Source organism: Dendrobates tinctorius, unplaced genomic scaffold, assembly GCF_039654945.1.
Source record: "Dendrobates tinctorius isolate UK_male_01 unplaced genomic scaffold, ASM3965494v1 ptg000075l, whole genome shotgun sequence".
In the NCBI taxonomy this organism is placed as follows: Eukaryota; Metazoa; Chordata; class Amphibia; order Anura; family Dendrobatidae; genus Dendrobates; species Dendrobates tinctorius.
In genome coordinates this window covers 936,797-962,927 of record NW_027361743.1, presented here as the reverse complement: position 1 = coordinate 962,927, position 26,131 = coordinate 936,797, and the positions used below count along the sequence as shown (strand labels likewise).

The following is a 26,131-nucleotide window of genomic DNA, read 5'->3' as shown; positions in this document are numbered from 1 at the left end:
ATAACAATAATATTAGCAAATACCTCCAATTAGAAATGTAGTATAGTTCTTCTGATTTGCTATGTCACTTTTCTCATGTGCAGGCATTGAAGGACCTTAAGTATTCATGGTTACGACCACTCATATAGTGACAGTTAGATAGTTAGTTGTTAGTCGCCAAAACCATGGATATCTAAGGGCCTGCAATGCCTGCGCATGAGGAAAGAGACAGCGAATCAGAAAAACTATACTACGTTGCTAATTGGAGGTATTTGCTAACATTATTATTATTATTATTATTATTACAACAACACCTGCTGCATATTGGGAAAGGATCTTGGAGATGAGAGTACCCCTTTAAGTAAAAAACACAAATAGTGAATTGGGCCCAAAATCTCCATAGCCCTTATTTATCACTTGATGGAGGCCTGATGCTATCACATCGGGAGGGCGGTAATGTCACGATGGGAGCAGGCTTTGCAGAGTTGAGAATCCCCCCCCCCATGTGCTCACCCACCTATCCACTCTCTCTTTCCCCATGTGCTGACTTCTCCCGTCTGTGCTCTCTTCTTTGACCTGTCTACCCCATGTGCTATCCCCCTTGTCTGCTGTCTCTCTCCTTCCTGTGCTGTGTTTCTCCTCTCATGTTCGTCCCGTTTGAGCTGTCTCCCCCCCGTGCTTTGTCTCTCACCCCTGTGTCTGACCGTGTACAGAACATACCACAGCTCCTGGGCAGGGGAGGAAGCAAAAGACAATACTGACATTACAGCAGGAAATCACAGAGGATTCATTTTGTGAGGTAAAATATTGTTTAAAAACAGTCAGTGAAATATTTTACCTCACAAAATGAATCCTCTGCGATCTCCTGCTGTAATGTCAGTATTGTCTTTTGCTTCCTCCCCTGCCCAGGATATATGGTATGCTCCGTACACGGTCAGACACAGAAAATTATTAAAATGAACTTTTGTTTGTGGGAAAACCCCTTTAATGTGACCGGCTTCCTCTGCCTGTAGACACGTTGCACATCTGCTGCCGGGATCAGCTGAATGATTCATTGCGCCTGCGTGGAATTCGCGCAGGCGCAGTGCGACAGTGTTCCGCTGGTGGTACCGTGCAAGAGGCTGCGTGAGTGTGCGTGTGTGTGAGTGTGAATGTGGGAGTGTCACTGTGTGAATGTGTGAGAATGTGAGAGTGAGTGTATGAGTGTTAGAGTGAGAGTATATGAGTGTGAGTCTGAGTGTGTGAATCTGAGTGTGTGAGTGTGACTGTGTGAGTGTGTGAGTCTGAGCATGTGAGTATGAATGTGTGGTTGAGTGACTGTGTGAGTGTACGAGTGTGAGTCTGAGTGAGAGTGTGAATGTGAGTATGACTGTGTGGCTGTGAGTGTGTGTGAGAGTGAGTGTAAGTGAGTGAATGTGAGTGTGTGTGAGAGTGAGTGTGTAAGTGTGAGTGTGTGGGTGTGAGTATATGAGTGTGTGTGTGAGTGTGTGAGTGTGTGAATGTTAGTGTGTGAGTGTGTGTCAGTGTGACTGAGTGTGTGAGTGTGAGAGTGTGAGTGTTACTCTGAGTGTGTGAGTGAGTGTATGAGTGTGTGTGTGTGTGGTGCATACGGTGTATATAGTGTGTGTGTGAGTATGTGAGTGGGTGTATGTGTGGTGCGTACAGCGTATAGAGTGTGTGTGTGGTGCGTTGGTATTCCGCTGGTAGTAGCGCACAATAGGTTGGTACCAGCAGCAGTTTCCATATTGAGATACCCATCACTTGGGTGTCCCAATATGGCGGTCGGTGAACTTCCTCCGCTTGGAATTCTGGGACACGGTGACATCTGGACAGAACAGGAAATGAAAACATTATTTACAAGGCAATTATATAAATAGATTGCATTTATGACTTTTTTTGTTGAGTTTTTACTTGTTTTGTTGTTTACACCAAATTCATCATTCTTTTTGTGCCTTTTTGGAGTCTATTTTACAATGTGATTGTCTATAAAAAAAATTTTTATTAGTTTGCCTCTAAGGGAAAAGTTTAGGGTTTCTAGCGGTCCCATTCATTATTTGCAACTTTGTACTCCTATCCCCCCATTCCTCTACTTTTGTGATTTTGTGAACACCAACTATTTTTGTGATTTTTTTTTTCAAAACATGGGACGTTTTGATCTTAAATCTTGCAAAAGAAATTAGATGGTAAAAAAGACAATTTTCATTTTTTTAAAACTTACTGGAAATATTAATTAAAATAATAATAAAAAAAAGTCTCTTCTTTTTTTTTTGGGGGGGGGGTGAGACTTAAAGAAGGCTGCATTAATTGTGAAAGGATCGCATCACAATCCTCGGACTGGCCGTCAGCTCTCCTGACCTGAGCATGACAGCAAGTATTTTATGCAGCTGTCATGCTAAGGTCTGGAGTGCCGACAGACAGTCCAAGGAGTGCGATACGAGTGGGAGGGTGCGGTGACCCACAGACCAAAAGATTCTTTATAATCTATATTTATGCGACTGGTCAGTACCATTGTGCAACCTTCTCGGGGCGGACACAGACAGAAGATGGCAAGAACAGTATATGGGCCCTTTGAAGCTCAATAGTTAAGCGAAATGAACTCAGCAACGCTGGGGGCTCAAACATATTATTCGAGCACTCCAAAAATACACGATTAGGACACGAGCATGCCCGGATAACACCTTATACGAGTACGCTCACTCATCACTACTGCACGGTCATCTCTGCACCTTGATGCCTGCACTACTGCCACCTTTCTATCTGCTCTGATATTAACACTGCCCATGAGATAAAGCTACAAATAAATTGACAATTTTGATGAAAATTAGTATTGTGCACCATTAAAATGGCAAATAATTCAAATTAATTAGATTCATCACTCAGTGTTAGTTCTTACAAAACAGTATTATTAGATACAGTTATTCAACATACTTCTGCCCACTTGTACAGACCGAGTCATTTTGTCATACCCTGCTTACGGAGAAGGCACGCGAGTACTACTCCAATCCATAGAGGCCTGTGAGTCCTACTTGCAATGCCCACTTACATAGGAAGCCCGTGAGTATGGCTTCCACAACCCAATTATACAGTGTTGGAGACAGCTCCCCCCACCTTCAGAGGAAGCCTGCAAGTCCTGTGTTAGGGAAAGATTGAGTCCTGCTTCCCTCAACCCAACTACTCATAGAGAAAGCCTTTGTGTTCTGTTTCTCCTGCGCTCCTATAGAAACATCACATAAGGCATCCTAACCAATAAGAAAAAAAGATTGCTGATTCTTTTGACCAATCATAGAGAAAGTCTGAGTTCTGTTTCTTCTACCCACAAAGAGATAAAGCCTGTGAGTCCTGCTTCCCCTGCCAACTTATAGAGAAAACCTGTGAGTCCTGCTTCACCTCCCAACTTAATGAGAAAGCCTGTAAGTGCGGCTTCACTTCCCAATTTATAGAGAGGGTCTGTGAGTCCTGCTTCACCTCCTAACTTATAGAGAAAACTTGTGAGTCCTGCTTCACCTCCCAACTTATAGAGAAAGCCTGTGAGTCCTGCTTCACCTCCCAACTTATAGAGAAAGCCTGTGAGTCCTGCTTCACCTCCCAACTTATAGAGAAAGCCTGTGAGTCCTGCTTCACCTCCCAACTTATAGAGAAGGCCTGTGAGTCCTGTTTCACCTCCCAACTTATAGAGAAACCCTGTGAGTCCTGCTTCACCTCCAAACTTATAGAGAAAGCCTGTGAGTCCTGCTTCACCTCCCAACTTATAGAGAAAGTCTGCTTCTACCACCCACAAAGAGAGTGAAAGTGTTACAGTTGATGTTTTCCAGGCCAATTATAGAGAACGTTTGGGAGTCCTACTTCCCCAGTCACCTATAGAAAAAGACTATGGGTCCTATGTTCTCCCTCATCTGAGTCATGGTTTCCTTCCTACAAGTACAGAAAAGATATAACTCCTGCATCTCCTACCTTCTTATAGAGAAAGTCTGCGAGTCCATTTCCCACTTATACAGAAAGCCAGCGAGTCCTGTTTCCTCTTATACAGAAAGCATGTGAGTCCCGCTTTCCCCACTCTGTATGCAAACTCACAGAAAAAAGTAGGAATTAGACTATTCTGTGGCCCTACTCTTTTCTACATCCTCCTTTGCATCCCACTTCCAAACACCTCATTGACCTCTCATTATTTCGATAAGTTCACATGAGCATTTAAAAAAAATTATCCAGTTTTCATGCAGAAAAATGTATGTTTCTTGAAATGTAAAACAGCATTTTTATCTTTTGCTCCTTTAAGTAGTACAATAGCATTTCCATGATTATATACAATTTTGGGAAATTCACTTGCCAATCACGCACGGCACCCACCTTGAATTCTTTTTCTATGTTTGCTAATACGGCCAGTTCATTACTGAGCTCTAAAGCCGTCATGACCGGATCCTCACTGGACAAAGACAGGTATGCCGGACTGGCAAGACCTTTATAAGCATTAATCCTGGACCTGGAATGGCTAAAAGAGTCATGTTTTTGTTTTTCACTACATTCACTACATTTACAAAAATAGTCATGTGGCCTCTCGATCCTGGCTCCTTTCCTTAGAAGTGTGTGAACGATCTCATATTCCTGACAGTGAGCAGCCAAAATGATGGGAGTGATGTCTTGAGAGAACCTTGTTCCGTCTTCATCGTAGGCGTAAAAGTCATCGTGTTGGAATTCAGCTTGACTTGGACTTGTGGTGAGCCGCTTCCCTTCAGCGAACGACGGGTGTCCCAGTATAGCCTCGACTATCCTCACGTATCCTTTGCTGATGGCTAGAAGTAACGCGTCCCCAACCCGGGCCAAGTTTTCTTTCTTAAGTAGAAGTTCTGTAATTTCCAAGTGCTCATTGCCAACAGCTAATTGCAGAGCGTTTTGACCCATGTAATCTACGCAGTTGACATTTAACGTGTGACACTCTTCCATCATTTTTCTAACTACCGGAATGTTACCGTACTCTGCTGCGTCCAAAAAGCGTTCTTCCTCTGTTGTAAGGCTGGTGGAACGGTCATTAAACATGTAAGCCGGTCCTCTATTGGCTTGTCTTCTGCCCTTCTCCCTAAGCAATGTTTGCCGTCTATGAGATAACCTATTGTCAGTGGCACGCCTATGAAGACAAAAAAAAAAAGAAAATGATCAACAAAGTCATAAAAAACTAAATCCAGTCACGCCCCAATAGTGAGCATGTGCGACCACTCACTGCCTTCATGAGTGATGGTCGCACATGCTCAGTACTGCTCAGTCCACATGGACTTCAGAACCCTCATTCTCATAAGCTGTGGGAATCCTCCAGTAACTATACTTTTATCATCTATCCTGTGCATACGTTATTTATTGGACACCCCTTTAAGAAAAGCAGAGCACTTTTGTTCAAATATATTAATAATAAATGGAGAATTTTGGATATTTAAGGGGTCTTTTGAGTTCACAAAGCCTCCGTCCCACAGCTGTCATTTATAAATAAAAATAAAAAAAAATGTTGTGCTTTACTTACCCTCCTCGGGTCCAATGATGAGTCACCCGGTGTCTGTTATTGGCTGACATCACCTTGAAATCTTTGCAACCAGCAACCAAGCTCAATGGCTCTTCCCGGGTTGACAGAAGAAGGCACTCCGAGCTGCTGAGCTCACTAATTGGATGCAGTGCTGTCACTTTGATCTCAGCGCTGCAGACAATAACAGACATCGGAAGAAGCAGCGAAATTCATCAATGGATCCGGGGAGGACAAATAAAGAACAGTTTTGTTTTTATTTTAAGACAAACTGCAGTGGGGGACATTTTTTTTTTACAACTTGTCTAGATAAAAACCTGCTTTTCTTCAAGAACAGTGCCACTCATGTTCTTAGGCTGCGTCGGGCATTGCAGCTCAGCTCTACTGAAGTTAACGACATTCAGCTACGTTGGCACGCACACCCTTTTATTCATAGGATAACAATTGTCTTCTATATGGATTATTTTGTGATAATGATTGCATATACCGTCATAACTGATAGAGGACCAGTAAGTAGAGTACCCATAATAAAGAAGGCCTCAGAGCAACGATAAAAATAAGGCCCCTTTCAGGAGCAGCTTGACGCTAACTACTCAAAACAGGAAGTCCTGATGCTCCATCTTGTTTTCCTGACCTAATAAAATGTTCTACTTTCTTATTTCCCAGCTCTTCAGCAAATATGGAGATCAAATTTCCGTTCAGGTTCTCACCATCACTGAAAGCACAAAACCATCGGGGAAGCCACCTAGACTATCCCGTGTGTGTATGTGCTATGTACACCCTTATGGACGATTTATTTAACAACACCTCTGTACCTAACCTAAAACTCCTCTTCCCTTTAAGGTCACCAAGGACACTCCAGCGATGTCATCAACAAAGGTTTCCTCCTTTCTTAGGAAGAAGTAAAACTATTGTTTACAATTTACCATATCACAATCTGTAATTAAAGGGTAATTTTCATCTTTCTAGGTGGATATTATTCTATAGTGCTTGAAAAATCAAACACTTTTGCAATTTACTGCTTACTGAAATTTGCAGTCGTTCTTGAGTTATTAACACTTTTCTTTTGTTTACAACTCAATGCCTAGGAGACCGACCACTGCTGCTGTCTAGCTTGTAAGCACTGCACTGGAATTGGCTGGGATTAGGAGGTAACAGCTCCGGCGATTCAGGCCAGCTTCAAAGAAGCGCTTACAAGCTCATCTTCCACTTGATGGAAGACGGATCCTCTGTCGAAACGCATTGTGGTTTAAACCCATCTCTTGTCTGAGTCTCTCTCCTGCGCTCCTAAGACCGTTTTCCATTTTCTCATATAACTAAAGAATGGCTGCAAATTTTTAGTAAGCAGTAAACTAAAAAATTTATTGTATACAAGTATTATTCGTCAGTATCCATTTATGAAAATGGGAATAACACTTTAACCAGCTCTTCCTTAGCTTTCCTTTACAAATCCTGACATAAGTATCAAGTAACTGACAAAATAATGATTTTGTTATAGTCTGTTGGGAGAGATTTATACTGTAGGTGTCTATATTTGGCCAACCAGCCTGTCAAAGGTTTTGCTAGTATGTCAGAATAATTTATTGAATTTGTTTTGTAAAAAGTTGGTTGTCCATAATGAAAAATCACTTCCGGAATAGACTGTGGAATAGAAAAAAAAATAGGGGTGGACCGAAGCCTATAGGGTATACAGTATCTAAGGTTAATCTGGTTAAGTTAGTAGACTCAACTGCATAATAAACAATATCACTCATTTATGTCTGTAGTTACATATTTTGGCTTAAATATATTTAAAATATGACGTTTGGAAAATACATAAACTATATGCATGAATGTATTAGGACACATTTTAATAATTGACTTCAGATTTTTCATTGAGTCCCATTACCACTGATAGTAACATCTGGCCCCTTACCCCGGTGTATAATATCTGACCCTTTACCCCCGGTGTATAACCTCCGGTCCCCCGCCATGCCATCTGCCTTTAGTAACATGTGGCAGAACGGCTGGCGGTGCAGAGCTCACTGATGCCAGCACGGTCCTGTAATAGGAGCCATTGGGGTAAAAAGTCTTTTCATCAAATTTCTTCCTCCTAAATCTTACCCCAACACCTGTGAGTGATATTATTGAGAAGTGGAAAGAACCGCAGCAACTCAGCCACAAGGTGGAGAGCCCGTAACATAACAGCAGGAGGCGAGTGCTGAGGAGCAGAGGGCAGAAAAGTCACCAACGGATTCCTACCTCCTCTGGAATTAACATCAGTACAAACACTGCACCCCCGCTGGGAGCTTCATGGAGGAGCAGCAGCATGGAGCCTTACATCACCAAGCACAATGCCGAGCATCGGATGGAGTGGTGTAAAGCAGCCACCACTGGGCTCTGGAGGAAACATATTCTGTGCAGTGACTGATCACACTTCACTATCTGCCATCTGATGGACGAGTCTGGGTTTGGTGATCCCAGGAGAACATTACCCGCTTGACTGCATTGTGCCTGTTGTACAGACGGTGGAGGAGGGATAATGGTATGAGCTTGTTTCTTAAGGGTCAGCACAGGCGCCTTAGTTCCAGTGAAGCAAAATCCTAACACTTCAGCAGAAGACATTTAGAGCAATTGATTGTTTCAAAATTTGTTAGAGCAGTTTGGAGAAAGCTCTTTTCTGTTCTAGCATGACAGTGCTCCAGCACACCATCAGGGTCCATAAAGACATACAGTGCCTTGCGAAAGTATTCAGACCCCTGGAACTTTTCAACCTTTTCCCCACATATCATGCTTCAAACATAAAGATACCAAATGTAAATTTTTGGTGAAGAATCAACAAGTGGGACACAATTGTGAAGTTAAGCGAAATTTATTGGTTATTTTAAATTTTTGTGGAAAGTCAAAAAGTGAAACGTGGGGCATGCAATATTATTCGGCCCCTTTACTTTCAGTGCAGCAAACTCACTCCAGAAGTTCATTGTGGATTTGTGAATGATCCAATGTTGTCCTAAATGACAAATGATGATAAATAAAATCCACCTGTGTGTAATCAAGACTCCGTATAAATACACCTGCTCTGTGATAGTCTCAGGGTTCTGTTTGAAGCACAGAGAGCATCATGAAGACCAAGGAACACAACAGGCAGGTCCGTGATACTGTTGTGGAGAAGTTTAGAGCCGGATTTGGATACAAAATGATTTCCAAAACTTTAAACATCCCAAGGAGCACTGTGCAAGCGATCATATTGAACTGGAAGTACCATACCACTGCAAATCTACCAAGGCCCGGCCGTCCCTCTAAACTTTCATGTCAAACAAGGAGAAGACTGATCAGAGATGCAGCCAAGAGGCCCATGATCACTCTGGGTGAACTGCAGAGATCTACAGCTGAGGTGGGACAGTCTGTCCATAGGACAACAATCAGTCGTACACTGCACAAATCTGGCCTTTATGGAAGAGTGGCAAGAACAAAGCCATTTCTCAAAGATAACCATAAAAAGTGTCGTTTGAAGTTTGCAACAAGCCACCTGGGAGACACACCAAACATGTGGTAGAAGGTGCTCTGGTCAGATGAAACCAAAATCGAACTTTTTGGCATCAATGCCAAACGATATGTTTGGCGTAAAGGCAACACATCTCATCACCCTCAACACACCATCCCCACTGTCTAACAGTCTAACATGGTGGTGGCAACATCATGGTTTGGGGCTACTTTTCTTCAGCAGAGTCAGGGAAGATTGTTAAAATTGATGGGAAGATGGATGGCACCAAATAAAGGACCATTCTTGAAGAAAACCTGTTGGAGGCTGCATAAGACCTGAGACTGGGACAGAGATTTGCCTTCCAACAAGACAATGATCCCAAACATAAAGCAAAATCTACAGCGGAATGGTTCACAAATAAACGTATCCAGGTGTTAGAATGGCCAAGTCAAAGTCCAGACCTGAATCCAACCAAGAATCTGTGGGAAGAGCTGAAAACTGCTGTTCACAAACGATCTCCATCAAACCTCACTGAGCTCGAGCTGTTTGCCAAGGAAGAATGGGAAAGAATTTCAGTCTCTCGATGTACAAAACCGATAGAGACATATCCCGAGTGACTTGCAGCTGTAAACGCAGCAAAAGGTGGCGCAACAAAGTATTAAGTTAAAGGGGCCAAATAATATTGCACGCCCCACTTTTCAGTTTTTGACTTTCCACAAAAATTTAAAACAACCAAGAAATTTCGTTCAACTTCACAATAGTGTCCCACTTGATTATTTCTTCACCAAAAATTTACATTTGGTATCTTTATGTTTGAAGCATGATATGTGGAAAAGGTTGAAAAGTTCCAGGGGGCTGAATACTTTCGCAAGGCACTGTAATTGGGGGAGGCTGGTGTTGAAGAACTTGACCTCAACCCAACTGAACACTTTTAGGATGAATTAGAACAGAGATTGTGAGCCCGGACCTCTCCCAAACATACATGTCTAACCTCACTAATGCTCTTCTGGTTGAATGGGCGAAAATTCCCAAAGGCATGACCAAAAAGGAGTGGAGGCTGTTAAAACTGCAAACTGACCAACTGCACATCAATGTCTATGGATATAGAATGGAAGGTCGTAAAAGCTCCTGTAGGTGTAAAGTTGAGGGTGTACATTCTTTTACTTCCCATTATTAAGTCTATTTGGAAAGTTGCATCAAAATTCTATTTTAGATGCATTGAAACAATAAAAAAATTGGACAAATTTCAGCAAAACATAAGAAATGTGTCAATCTGAGGAGAAACCAGGGTAAGACTCAATGCTAGCAAACAATTCTGCCACCTTTTAGTCTCATTTAATTTTAACAAGTCCTTAATAGATCTGATTGATCGGAACATGGCATCTGCTTCAGGAGGTGATTTAGGGCCCTATCTGCATTGTGTAATTGAAGTCGTCTGATGCTTTCCAACATTCGTTGCCCCTTGACAGTCATCAGTGAAATATCAATAGATCTGCTATCTGCTAAGAGCTTCCAGCCCTTTGTCATATATTGACAGGGAGAGACTCGTGAAGGTCTTTGTCCATTCTAATTAAGTGAGATTTCCTGCATTTACCCCAATACTGGGACATTAGCGACCACTAAAATGTAGACGTCTCAAGGGACTCTCATCTACAAGATCCATCAAATAGAGTTGGTAAAGATTGTCATTTGCAATCATTTTTTACAATTTCTTTTTAATATTATTGATATTTAAGAGGTTGTCTCAGATTACAACTTCCTTGCTACTCTCAAGGTAGAGGTCTAAATATTTATTATTGCTTTCTCAGTGCTATTGCTTACTACAACTCTGTAGCTCCTCCTGTGATTAAAGGCATCCCTGCTACAAGATACCTGATTACGTATATGTCTCTCCTACTCCTGTGGTTAACTGTATCCCTGCTACAAGATATCTAATGGCATATACAGTGCATGTCTCTGCTACTCCTGTGGTTAACTGTATTCCTGCTGCAAGATACAGCAAGATTGCATATATGTCTCTGCTATTTCTGTGGTACAGGCAGACATTTATCCGTTATATAATACCATCAGTGAGTCATCTGATTGGCTCAAAATTTATTCTGCAACAGGACAACAACCCCAAACACATAGCCAATATCATCAAGAACTGACTCCAGTGAAAAGAAGAACAAGGAGTCCTGTAAATTATAATATAGTCCCCACAGATATAGTCTGTCTGGAATTAAATGAAGAGATAGAAGGATTTACACAAGTGACATCCACAGATCTGTGGTTAGTTCTCTGAGATGTTTGGAACAACTTCCCTGCACAGTTCCTTCGAAAACTGTGGGCAACAGACCAGTACCTAGAAAAAGTGATGCTGTAACTGTTTTGAAGGCAAATGTCGATCACACCACATATTGATTTGATTTAGATTTCTCTATTTTTATTCACTTTGCATTTTGTTATACTGATAATAATGAAGACCAATATTATGGTGGGTTTGGCAACCAATCAAGATCTCCAAAGCTATATTTAAAGGGGTTTTCCCAAAATTTCAAGTTACCCCATTATCTGTCAGTTCGACCTTAAAATAGGTCATTGTCATGTTAGTGGGGTTCCTTCTACCGGCACCACCATCGATCATCTGTTATTTGAATAGGAGCTGATATGCAGCACCCTGTAATGTCCACTAAACAGTGTGATGAAGAGCAGGTGTCCTGTTGTTTATGTCCAGCCATTGCTGGAGCTGGAAGCTGCTGATCAGTGTACGTGTTGGGTTTTGGACCCCAACCAATCAGTATTAAATACATATCCTAAGAAAACAAGGGGTTCAAAACTTTAAAGGGAGCCTTATGAATGAGCAGCGTGGCCAGTGGACCATAGAAGCTGATTGTGAACTGACGGATTGTCACAGTGGCCATGGACACGAATTGAGCAGGAGCTTCTATTCCTTAGTCTTCTACCATTTTGGCTTAAAAAAGGAGGATTTCTTTGGGAATATGGGACCCAACAAACATCTACTTGTGTGCTAAAAGGGTACAAGGGCAAAAGGACAGCGCAGGAAAAATCTATAATTCTATAAATCTATCATTTTGAATTCATCTGATTAGTAAATCACTTTACCAGTATGTTCCATAAGTTTCTGTTTCAATTCATCATATTACTTTAAGTAGGGTACTAAATATTTTATTGCAGGAAAGATGTATATCTTTGTACCGTGTTAGCCAGTGGATAGAAAAATATTCAGGATTGAGAGTCCTCAGTAGTTGATACCTTTTAATGGCTAACTGAAAAGATGGTAACACATTGCAAGCTTTCGAGACTACTCAGGTCTCTTCATCAGGCTAGACTAATACAAAATCTGAAGTCACATATTTATGCACAATACAGCCTAGAAAAAATGCAATAGATAAGACAAGTGACGTGAAGCAGAACTATCAATATGGGAGAGGGAGAAACATAAATATAAACATTGGACCAGTTCATAGATAAGGAGTCTGGATGTTTTATGGTCCTCTGATTGGGGTCTAGTTCTGTGTTGCCCCGCAAGGTTTTAAAAGGAAATTCCTTAATTGATGTAAAAAGACATAAATCCATGCGACACATTCATTCCAGCACTGAGAGTGTCAAAGTTCGTCATAAATTTGTACTCCCAAACTCGTCTCTCTCTCTGAGATGTGAAGTTACCTTTCAATACCAGTAATTTCATATCCATGCTGCTGTGATCAGGGATACAGAAATGTTTTGCCACAGGTAGATCCATTCTTTTTTCTCTTATTGTGTGACGATGAAGCTTAGAACAAGGATGAATGCTCATCGTCACACAATAAGAGAAAAAAGAATGGATCTACCTGTGGCAAAACATTTCTGTATCCCTGATCACAGCAGCATGGATATGAAATTACTGGTATTGAAAGGTAACTTCACATCTCAGAGAGAGAGACGAGTTTGGGAGTACAAATTTATGACGAACTTTGACACTCTCAGTGCTGGAATGAATGTGTCGCATGGATTTATGTCTTTTTACATCAATTAAGGAATTTCCTTTTAAAACCTTGCGGGGCAACACAGAACTAGACCCCAATCAGAGGACCATAAAACATCCAGACTCCTTATCTATGAACTGGTCCAATGTTTATATTTATGTTTCTCCCTCTCCCATATTGATAGTTCTGCTTCATGTCACTTGTCTTATCTATTGCATTTTTTCTAGGCTGTATTGTGCATAAATATGTGACTTCAGATTTTGTATTAGTCTAGCCTGATGAAGAGACCTGAGTAGTCTCGAAAGCTTGCAATGTGTTACCATCTTTTCAGTTAGCCATTAAAAGGTATCAACTACTGAGGACTCTCAATCCTGAATATTTTTAAATATTTTATTGGAAATTTATGTAGAACAAATTCCAGGACGTGTCCAGAGGATTAGTATTCTTATTGGATTTCTTATTAGGTACTTACTAGACTAAAGAATATGGGCACAGAGCCTCAGGAGAAAGTGCCAAAAAAAATAATTTTATCCTGAATTACAGCTACAATACATGAACTGTGCAGAAGAGAAACTGTGTCGGCCAGCAGTGAATTTATGAGAGTATAGTCATTCTTTTTCATGTACATTTATGGGACATTTTAGAGGTTTTAGTTGAGTAACAAATCTTCTTATCACGAATAGTTGAACACAACTTTACACTGGTTTTGATTATATGTTTTATTAGGGAATCACAACATGGTTAATATTTTCAATGTACATATAACTGAGTGTATGTATGCATGTTTGTATGTTTGTGTGTATCAAGCCACGCCCACTCCACATAGCCCCTCCCACTCCGCATAGCCACATTCACTCCACACGCAAACCCCTGTATAATATAGTAAATATCTAATATATATGATATCTAATCTAATATATATATATATATATTATATATATATATACATATATAGAATGTAAGTCCGCAAGGACGGGGTCCCCTCCCCTCTGTACCAGTCCGTCATTGTAAATTTGTTTACTGTCAACGATATCTATAACTTTGTATGTAACCCCCTTCTCATGTACAGCACCATGGAATTAATGGTGCTATATATATAAATAATAATAATATATATATATATATATATACTCTGTATAAATATTTATATATATATACACTCACTGGCCACTTTATTAGGTACACCATGCTAGTAAGGGGTTGGACCCCCTTTTGCCTTCAGAACTGCCTCAATTCTTCGTGGCAGAGATTCAACAAGGTGCTGGAAGCATTCCTCAGAGATTTTGGACCATATTGACATGATGGCATCACACAGTTGGCGCAGATTTGTTGGCTGCACATCCCTGATGCGAATCTCCCGTTCCACCACATCCCAAAGATGCTCTATTGGATTGAGATCTGGTGACTGAGGAGGCCATTTGAGTACAGTAAACTCATTGTCATGTTCAAGAAACCAATCTGAGATGATTCGAGCTTTATGACATGGCGCATTATCCTGCTGAAAGTAGCCATCAGATGTTGGGTACATTGTGGTCATAAAGGGATGGACATGGTCAGCAACAATACTCAGGTAGGCTGTGGCGTTGCAACGATGCTCAATTGGTACCAAGGGGCCCAAAGAGTGCCCAGAAAAAATTCCCCACACCATGACACCACCACCACCAGCCTGAACCGTTGATACAAGGCAGGATGGATCCATGCTTTCATGTTGTTTACGCCAAATTCTGACCCTACCATCCGAATGTCGCAGCAGAAATCGAGACTCATCAGACCAGGAAACGTTTTTCCAATCTTCTACTGTCCAATTTCGATGAGCTTGTGCAAATTTTAGCCTCAGTTTCCTGTTCTTAGCTGAGAGGAGTGGTACCCAGTGTGGTCTTCTGCTGCTGTAGCCCATCTGCCTCAAAGTTCGACGCACTGTGCGTTCAGAGATGCTCTTCTGCCTACCTTGGTTGTAACGGGTGGCAATTTGAGTCACTGTTGCCTTTCTATCAGCTCGAACCAGTCTGCCCATTCTCCTCTGACCTCTGGCATCAACATGGCATTTCCGGCCACAGAACTGCCGCTCACTGGATTTTTTTTCTTTTTCGGACCATTCTCTGTAAACCCTAGAGATGGTTGTGCGTGAAAATCCCAGTAGATCAGCAGTTTCTGAAATTCTCAGACCAGCCCTTCTGGCACCAACAATCATGCCACGTTCAAAGGCACTCAAATCACCTTTCTTCCCCATACTGATGCTCTGTTTGAACTGCAGGAGATTGTCTTGACCATGTCTACATGCCTAAATGCACTGAGTTGCCGCCATGTGATTGGCTGATTAGAAATTAAGTCTTAACACACAGTTGGACAGGTGTACCTAATAAAGTGGCCAGTGAGTGTATATACAGCATATAATAAATATTTAATATATAATATCTAATATATATATATATATATATATATACAGTATATACTGTATATAATAAATATCTAATATATATTTCATAGGCACATCTTCTTGACCACTACAGGTACACTGCCTGTGTTGCCCAGAGCAACCAATCACTGAGCATCTTTCATTTCACCAAAGCTGTTTAAAAGATGAAAGCTGAGCTGTGATTGGTTGCTATGAGCAACAGTTTTCCTTGTAGACAATTGTGATAACTGAGGCCTATTATTGTTATCACTAGATGGTGGCCCGATTCTATCGCATTGGGTATTCTAGAGTCTCTGTTAAAATAAAAAATAGTGATATACTCACCTCCCGACGGCCCCCGGACTCTTTCTCTCCTCTCACCACGCTCACGGCATCTTCCGGTCCCAGTAATGCTTAGCGCGAAACACCGCTGATGACATCGCGCTCTCGCGAGAGTGACGTTATCTCCAGCCCTTCTCACTAAGCATTACTGGGACCGGAAGATGCCGGGAGCGTGGTGAGAGGAGGGACTGAGTCCGGGGGTCATCGAAAGGTGAGTATATAACTATTTTTTATTTTAACAGAGACTCTAGAATACCCGATGTGATAGCATCAGGCCACCATCTAGTGTATTATACTCCTGTTACACCTGGAGCTGCTGTCACTGTTCTGCTGTTACCTAATGTATTGTACTCCAGTTACAGCGAGAGCTGCAGTCACTGTTATGCTGTTACCTAATGTATTGTACTCCAGTTACACCCAGAGCTGCTGTCACTGTTCTGCTATCTAATGTAGTGTACTCCAGTGAAACCCAGTGCTGCAGTCACTGTTCTGCTTTTACTTAATGTATTGTAGTCCAGTTACACCCAGAGCTGCAGTCACCATTCTGCTCTTACCTAATGTATTATACTCCTGTTACAGGCAGAGCTGCAATCAATGTTCAGATCTCACCTAATGTATTGTACGCAAGTTACACCCAGAGCTGCAGTCACTGTTCTACTGTTACCTAATTACCTAATGTATTGTACTCCAGAATATGTACAGGACTGTGCCTGTGTAATGAGCAATGCAGCAGTGATGCCTTTAACGGCTGTAATGTGCCTGTACAATAAGCAATGCGGCCGTGTTGCCACGACGACTAAGCAACTGTCGCTTATTGGTCGTGGCCTAACTGCCGCGACCAATCAGCGAGGTGGGATTTCCATTACAGACAGACAGACAGAATTAGACAATTATATAGTAGATTATAATGGTGTTATCGTCCTTCTGTAAAGCTGGAAATAACACAATTTATTACCATGCCGACACAGACCACCCTCTGAAACAGACTGCGTGGGGAGCCCAGAATCAGGAACTTCTCTTTGTCTGGCATGAAGCATCCTGATTAACTTAAAAATTCAAACACAGAATAAAAAAAGAAACACAAGATGGTTTTCTCCAACCCAGGTATCATTTTAATCAGTGTAACAGCGCCAACCTGACAATGTTGGCTCTGAAGGGATGATGTGGGATATTAGTGGTAGTAATCCAGTGGCTCTGACGGGATGATGTTGGATATTAGTGGTAGTAGTCTGGTGGCACTGGCTGACGGGATGATGTGGGATATGACTGGTAGCATTCTGGTGGCTCTGGCTGATGGGATGATGTGGGATATTAGTGATAGTTGTCTGGTCGCTCTGATGGGATGATGTGGGATACTAGTGGTAGTAGTCCGGTGGCTCTGGTTGACGGGTGATGTGGGATATTAGTGGTAGTAGTCCGGTGGCTCTGGCTGATGGGATGATGTGGGATATTAGGGGTAGTAGTATGGTTTCTCTGGCTGACGGGATGATGTGGGATAATAGGGATAGTTGTCCGATGGCTCTGACGGGATGATGTGGGATATTAGGGGTGGTAGTCCGGTGGCTCTGGCTGACGGGATGATGTGGGATATTAGGGGTAGTAGTCCGGTGGCTCTGGCTGACGGGATGATGTGGGAAAATAAGGGGTAGTAGTCTGGTGGCTCTGGCTGACAGGATGATGTGGGATATTAGGGGTAGTAGTCCGGTGGCTCTGATGGGATATTGTGGTATATTAGTGGTAGTAGTCTGGTGACTCCAGGCTGACGGGATGATGTAGGATATTAGGGGTAGTAGTCTGGTGGCTCTGGATGATGAGATGATGTGGAATATTAGAGTGTGTGGCTTTGTGGAGTGGGCGTGGCTATACACTCAGCTTTATATATATATATATAAATAGTAGCTGAAGAGCCCGGCGCTGCCCGGGCATAGTAACTAACTGTGGTTATAGAAAATTATAATTATCCTCCATCCCATAGTCCCATGCCCATATATCCATCATAGATATCTACGATCCCATAGGCCCGTGCCCATATACCCATCATACATATCCTCCATCCCATAGTCGAGTGCCCATATACCCATCACACATCCTCCATCCCATAGTCCCATGTCCATATACCCATCATATTCTCCGTCCCATGCCCATGTACCCATCATACATATCCTCCATCCCATAGTCCCGTGCCCATATACCCATCATACATCCTCCATCCCATAGTCGAGTGCCCATATACCCATCATACATATTCTCCATCCCATAGTCCCATGCCCATATACCCATCATACATATTCACCATCCCATAGTCGAGTGCCCATATACCCATCACATATCCTTCATCTCATAGTCCCGTGCCCATATACCCATCATACATATCCTCCATCCCATAGTCCCATGCCCATATACCCATCATACATATCCGCTATCTCATAGTTCCGTGCCCATATACCGTCATACATGTCCTCCATCCCATAGTCCAGTGCCCATATACCCATCACACATCCTCCATCCCATAGTCCCGTGCCCATATACCCATCACACATCCTCCATCCCATAGTCCTGTGCCCATATACATATCCACCACCCCATAGTCCAGTGCCCATATACCCGTCATACATATCCTCCATCCCATAGTCCAGTGCCCATATACCCATCACACATCCTCCATCCCATAGTCCCGTGCCCATATACCCATCACACATCCTCCATCCCATAGTCCCGTGCCCATATACCCATCACACATCCTCCATCTCATAGTCCCGTGCTCATATACATATCCACCATCCCATAGTCCAGTGCCCATATACCCATCACACATCCCCCATCCCATAGTCCCGTTCCCATATACCCATCATACATATCCTCCATCCCATAGTCCGGTGCCCATATACCCATCACACATCCTCCATCCCATAGTCCCGTGCCCATATACCCATCACACATCCTCCATCCAATAGTCCCGTGCCCATATACCCATCATACATATCCTCCATCCCATAGTCCCATGCCCATATACCCATCACACATCCTCCATCCCATAGTCAACCATTATGACATCATAATGAGCTGCGGCGGGGCTTGCAACCTATGATGACATCAGCGTCGCCATGGCAACAATTGTGACATCATAATGAGGGGCGGGGCTTGACACGCACACACTGTTTCCTCAGTATGCAAATAGGGGCATTATGACATCACAGTGAGGGGCGGGGCTTGACGCGCACACACTTTTTCCCCAGGATGTAGATAGGGGCAAAATTGTTTGGTGAATTGGAACGCGCGGGGTTAAAATTTCGCCTCACAACATAGCTTAGGACGCTCTCGGGGTCCAGTCGTGTGACTGTGCCAAATTTTGTGGCTGTAGCTGCGACGGTGCGGAAGCCTATCCCGGACATACACACACACATACATACATACATACACACATACATACATACACACTTTGAGCTTTATATATTAGATATATCAAAGCAGAAACGTCCAGCAAACGGAAACTTCAGGTAACTTTAAAAAAATCCAAAAATGTATTGTAGATGAATTAAAATATATCCAGAGTTCAGTAACAAGATGCAGACATAATGCTGAACAGTCTGTGCATCCGCCTGTGCGCCCCCCTGATGGTCACTTTTAGTGGTAGGCTATAGCGGGTTTTAACCCTTCACTTGGTATGTTTTTCACATTATCTTGGGGATATTTATGTGTGGTGTTTTTTCTTTATAGAAAGTTTTTTTCATATACTTCCCACATGGATTGAGTGTATGGGAATCCAAATGCCAACATATGTGGACCATTTTCTATACAGGTATTGGAACTTTTTCTATGTATATTTCTGTGGTATCCTTTTGTTGGATTCATAAGCAATATATAGTTGAGCACTTTGAAGGATAATTATTATTAATTTTTTCTCTATGGAATTAATTTTTTTCCATCTGTGCCTATTTATTATTGAATAAAATAAGATTATTAAAGAATGCAATAAAGGTTGTTACAGGACTAGATAATACAGTGGGGCAAAAAAGTATTTAGTCAGTCAGCAATAGTGCAAGTTCCACCACTTAAAAAGATGAGAGGCGTCTGTAATTTACATCATAGGTAGACCTCAACTATGGGAGACAAACTGAGAAAAAAAAATCCAGAAAATCACATTGTCTGTTTTTTTTTCATTTTATTTGCATATTATGGTGGAAAATAAGTATTTGGTCAGAAACAAAATTTCATCTCAATACTTTGTGATATATCCTTTGTTGGCAATGACAGAGGTCAAACGTTTTCTGTAAGTCTTCACAAGGTTGCCACACACTGTTGTTGGTATGTTGGCCCATTCCTCCATGCAGATCTCCTCTAGAGCAGTGATGTTTTTGGCTTTTCGCTTGGCAACACGGACTTTCAACTCCCTCCAAAGGTTTTCTATAGGGTTGAGATCTGGAGACTGGCTAGGCCACTCCAGGACCTTGAAATGCTTCTTACGAAGCCACTCCTTCGTTGCCCTGGCGGTGTGCTTTGGATCATTGTCATGTTGAAAGACCCAGCCACGTTTCATCATCAATGCCCTTGCTGATGGAAGGAGGTTTGCACTCAAAATCTCACGATACATGGCCCCATTCATTCTTTCATGTACCCGGATCAGTCGTCCTGGCCCCTTTGCAGAGAAACAGCCCCAAAGCATGTTGTTTCCACCACCATGCTTTACAGTAGGTACGGTGTTTGATGGATGCAACTCAGTATTCTTTTTCCTCCAAACACGACAAGTTGTGTTTCTACCAAACAGTTCCAGTTTGGTTTCATCAGACCATAGGACATTCTCCCAAAACTCCTCTGGATCATCCAAATGCTCTCTAGCAAACTTCAGACGGGCCCGGACATGTACAGGCTTAAGCAGTGGGACACGTCTGGCACTGCAGGATCTGAGTCCATGGTGACGTAGTGTGTTACTTATGGTAGGCCTTGTTACATTGGTCCCAGCTCTCTGCAGTTCATTCACTAGGTCCCCCCGCGTGGTTCTGGGATTTTTGCTCACCGTTCTTGTGATCATTCTGACCCCACGGGGTGGGATTTTGCGTGGAGCACCAGATCGAGGGAGATTATCAGTGGTCTTGTATGTCTTCCATTTTCTAATTATTGCTCCCACAGTTGTTTTCTTCACTCAAAGCTGGTTGGCTATTGCAGATTCAGTCTTCCCAGCCTGGTGCAGGGCTACAATTTAGTTTCTGGTGTCCTTTGACAGCTCTTTGGTCTTCACCATAGTGGAGTTTGGAGTCAGACTGTTTGAGGGTGTGCACAGGTGTCTTTTTATACTGATAACAAGTTTAAACAGGTGCCATTACTACAGGTAATGAGTGGAGGAAAGAGGAGACTCTTAAAGAAGAAGTTACAGGTCTGTGAGAGCCAGAAATCTTGATTGCTTGTTTCTGACCAAATACTTATTTTCCACCATAATATGCAAATAAAATGAAAAAAAAAACAGACAATGTGATTTTCTGGATTTTTTTTTCTCAGTTTGTCTCCCATAGTTGAGGTCTACCTATGATGTAAATTACAGACGCCTCTCATCTTTTTAAGTGGTGGAACTTGCACTATTACTGACTGACTAAATACTTTTTTGCCCCACTGTATATATATATATATATATATATATATTTCTTTTTTTCTTTTTTGATTGAAAAGTGTATGAGACTTCTATATGATACCAATTTCTGTAATGAAAGTTTACATTGGCTGTTATATTGTTTTCTGTCTCTTAGATAAAATCTTGAGGAAGGCTTACTAGCCGAAACATCGATTATTTGTCTGTATAACATTGGTCTCACAACACTATATCATGCCTTTTTTTGGATGAATAAACAATAGATTCATATTATACTATGTGCCGAGGTTTTTTCTAGTATACATGCCAATTTAACAACAGACACTAGACCTCCAATGACATCTTAACGACGTGGTCTGAACCTATTTTATTAATCCTACATGTCTTCTATTTAATGTAATTTAATAATATAATTCTAATCTTTTCTAACATACTTTCATTAAAAGTCCTTACTGGTCCCCATTTACTTTTTCTAACTGCTTTATTTTATTTTATTTTTTTTTTACCAACTTCCTATTTGTTGACGCTTCATTTGAGAATTCCCAGTTCATACTGGAATACTCAAACAAGACGACATCGGGGGGCAGTCCAGTTTTCGAAAGGGATGGTATCTGTTCTCCCTGGGTTCGCTTCTTACAATGTGCACTGACAGTGCGCTCTCTTGCCAGATCACTACTTCTCATCAGAGCCAATGAGGGAGTGCACTGTCACTCTGCTCTGAGAAGAAAATTGCACAGTGACAAGATAATACTGAGCATACATCAGAATTGACAATCGATGCATGCTCAGTAGAGCAGGGACTAGCCCAGCCTCTGAAATGGATGTTACTGATGATAATTCATTTGTCAGGATTCAAACCCAGCGGCTTTTGTGCACCAGGTGGCAGCTCTTCCCTTTGAGCTATTTAGCTCACTGGATAGTTCTTTGCTTAATCAGATACCAGTACCTGTGTTGTTAATGAAAATTTCACTGTAATGCTGCAAAATCTGCATTATTTTCTACAATTTATTGACATTTTCTGTACAAATGATCCATTTTTATCACGATTTTTGCAAAGTTACTACCAGAAAAATACAGATTCAGTGCCAATTGTAGCGATGGAAGATGCAGGATTGGCAGAACATTGTGCACACTCCCCATGATACTGCATTATGGGAAGTGTGAGAATGGAAGCACTGCCAATATACTACAGGTAAGATTCCAGGCAGCGTCTATGTCACACCCACAGGTGGCGCACGTGGTTCATGGACCCACTGTGCCACAGGGCCAGACCTGCTTAGGAAGGGGTGTAGCTAAGTGGCTACCTGGTGTTCGATGGAGCTCCTGATGGTGGAGACAGACTGGGCTGCTGGTAGCCGCGAGGTACCACTCCCAGGGGTCAGGTTCACTAAAACTTGGTGATGTGACCAAGGTCACTGACAAGCAGGTAACCAAGACTGACGCACTGCATGGACAACTTGGATATTGAAGATTCTGGTACACACGCATAGATAACAGGAAATAGTTCTGGAGCTGGCAGCATTAGGACCAGAGACAGCAGACACAGGACTGACCGCTACGGGACCAGGAGACTACAGGACAAACTATACTGGGCTAAGTGGAACACAAGATATGGGAATAACTTTATCAGACTAAGGACGGGGGGGCCTGGCAGCACAGATACGGCGATCCGTATAACGACCTTGGCGGTCGTTGGTACCTTGTCACACAGCAGCTTTTCTGACTATTCCAGCCTGTGTCCCTGAGTTCTGCGTCGCCAACGAGGTCACTCATCGGGGTCAAACACAGTGATGCACGCTGGCCAGCGGGCCACTGATGATGAAAAAATGGCCCAGGACATTAGAGCACGATCAGCGATATCCAGCAGGGGGGCCGGTCGCCGGTGCATGTCACATGTAGCGAGATCGCTGGTGAGGTCGCTGTTGCGTCACAAAATCGGTGAAGCTTCAGCGATCTCGCTAGCGATCTTGCTATGTGAGATGGGGGCTTTAGACCTGATAAAGTCGATATACTTACTATGAAAATTCATGTGAGAATAACTAGAGAGTCATTTATGAATGTTTTACCCTCAAGGTCTTCTAACAAGCCTTTTAGGAGTTCAGTTTTAGCCTCCTGTTCTTCATTTCAGGATTTTACTGCCATTCCAACATGGAATTCCCACAGTAAGTACACCAGCCTCATCAGGTCTAAGATAGTTTTTGTTAATGTATGCAGTTTATATTGTAAAATACAGCTAACAGATCTGCATTAGCCATTGATAAAATAATATAAACATGAACAGGAAAAAAAGCAAAAATCACATCAGCTCACCAGATCGTGATAAGAAGGCAATCTTGTAGGGTGCAATGAAAAATAGTCTAAAAACATAATTTATTATTTCCTTAAATATAATAATTTAAAGTAATAAAATAGAAACTCTCACCCACGCGTCTTGGGCACTAATACTGTAAATCATAGCTTAGTGATCGAAACGCATAGGAAGAGTGTTTCTCCGTTATTCCTCTTTATTATTTTGAAAGAGTTAATCAATAAATTATGTTTTTGCAATATTTTTCATTGCGGTTGCTGCAACCTGTTTCTCTAAATATTGATATGATGATGCATTCATTTTATATTACCCATTTTTATTATTTCTATTAATTATCCAAATGGCATTTTTTGCTGATGACAGTGTAAGTTACGCTAATTTTTTTTTATTTTGCTCTCAAATGTGTTATCAATGTCTTCCTTGCTGATAAGGAAATTGAGACCAAATGACGATGTTCTCATCCGCTGGGAATAACGCTCTGTATCTTTTTTTCACCGTCCATCAGGCAGCTCTATTAGATGAACACATGAATGATGGCTGCATGTAGATATACATCTGTCACCTTGAACCTGGAGCTTTCATTTCTCCATCATTTGCAATACAAATTCCCCTGCTCCCCAACAGACCACAATCAGTCATTGACTACACAATCTATCATCTTAACGGCACTGTCATACCAATAAAACCTTTGTCAGGAGGACATACTGGCTCCCTTCTTTGTATAATAGCACATTTGTTGTGCATGGGCGTTGTACACTCTTATATGGGCAATTTTTTGTCATTTTGTATCCTGTGCAAAATTTTGATTACTAGAATAAGTCAGGTTTAAAAATTGACACTATTGATGAGGTTGTGAAAGCGTGTGTTGTTCTGCACAACTACATAATGGTAAAAGAGCGACCAAGCTTACAACCTGAGGAATCTGTTACATTGCATGATTACCAATTTCACCCTCTGAGAACCAGTGTGAAAGTTGCTCAGATGAGGGATAAGTTTGCCGCTTACTTTTTTTCTGATAACGGACGTGTTGCATGGCAAGACGAAATGATTTAAGCCGCTAAGTTAAATGTACCTGTTATGTTTTGCACCTGTTATGTACTTGTAAGTTCAAATATTACATACCTGTTATGTTTAAATGTACCTGTGATGTTAACATGTACATGTAATGTAATAATTTACCCCTAACGTTTACTGATTTAAATATAAACTACCTTCCCTCAAAAAACAAGTGTGTTTGTGTCGGCGGCGGCGCATAAAGATAAAAAAACACAAGATATAGTGCTAACAAAATACAGCAACTTTTATCTTCAACACTTTTACAACTGTTATTTTCAATATTACTTTTAAAAAAAGGGTTAAGGTTGGGGTGATTTGTTTTTTTCTTCAGGGTTTACATGAGGGTGAAATGGGTAGGACCTTGGGGGTGTGGAGCTGTGAGGATTGGGTAGTAGTTGATGAGTAAGGGGTTACAAGGGAAGGGTCTACATGGGAAGGGGCAACCAATTGAAGGATTGGATCAGGGATGGCAGTGGAGACATTGGGGATAGATGACAAAGTGGAATCATGGGAATCGACAGACAAACTAGAAGGAACAGACAGAGACACACAGGAAGGTAGTGACAAATTGGTAGGTATTGGTGGAGGTGGTGGGTTCAAGGTGGGCAGATTTTTTTGGCTCCTGATTTTGGTCCTGATGCCAAGATTTGTTTTTGGGGACCTTGCTTTTCTTAGCCGAGTGGGAGTGCTGGGCTCTCTAGCAGTCATCTGGCATGGTGCTGGATTGGGCCGCACTAGGGGTGCTGTAGTGGGCAGGGGTGCTGTACTGGGCAGGGGTGTTGTAGTGGCAGGGGTGCTGTAATGGGCAGGGGTGGTGGACTGGGCATTGTTGATCCTGCTGGCTGCATGGGTGCTCTACTCTGGAGCATGGTGGAAGCTGCCGGCTGCAGGGTTGAAGGACTTGGCAGCGTGGTCGCTCGGTGAACTGGAGGCGGTGGTGGTGGGCGATAGTTCGGTGTTGTGGGAGCTGGATAGTAGATTTGCTGCTGGTAGTATCCTTGGGCCTGTTGAGTGTAGGATTTTGACTGCTGCTGGGACTGCTGCTGTAATGCGTTGGTGTAAGCAACCTGGCAGGCCTTCATGAAGGACAGCTGGAGTTGAGGCATAAGGTTTTCCAACACGCTCCACTCAATTGCAGAAAAAAAATGTTGCGCCGGTCTATTAAGGTCGGCTTCCAGTCGGTCTAGGCAATTGTTGACTTCCTTGAACCCACTCTTCACTATGTCAGCAATCAACCTAATCCTATCCTGGAAGACCGAGCTTAATTGAAGGAACGCTGGCATGCCTGACCTCTCCCAGGTGACGAGAAGACCCATCAATAGCAGAGGCAGAGGGGAAAACCTGATGGACTGGCTGCCTCTTCCCCAGCCTGTGTAGCCTGCAAGGTTGCTCTATCGCTGGTGGATGACTGGGACTGCGCCTCTTCAGTGGCTGGTAGATGAGGGGCCGTTTCAACCGAGGAGGCTCCGTGTTGTGTGGTGCTGCAACAGGTTCTGTGTGGAAAAGAGAAAAACATTAGTGCAAAAATCAAGGTTG

General features: G+C 42.3%; 1 protein-coding gene across 2 annotated transcripts in view; it reads right to left on the bottom strand.

Annotated features, from left to right (window-relative positions):
- TRPC6 (transient receptor potential cation channel subfamily C member 6) overlaps window positions 1-26,131 on the bottom strand; it is a 257,446-nt gene that overhangs the window by 116,232 nt on the left and 115,083 nt on the right. For both annotated transcript variants that reach the window (XM_073582937.1, XM_073582939.1), the window contains exon 2: window positions 4,324-5,098. In XM_073582937.1, coding sequence (XP_073439038.1) covers window positions 4,324-5,098 — 775 coding nt within the window. The remainder of the gene's footprint in view (window positions 1-4,323; window positions 5,099-26,131) is intronic.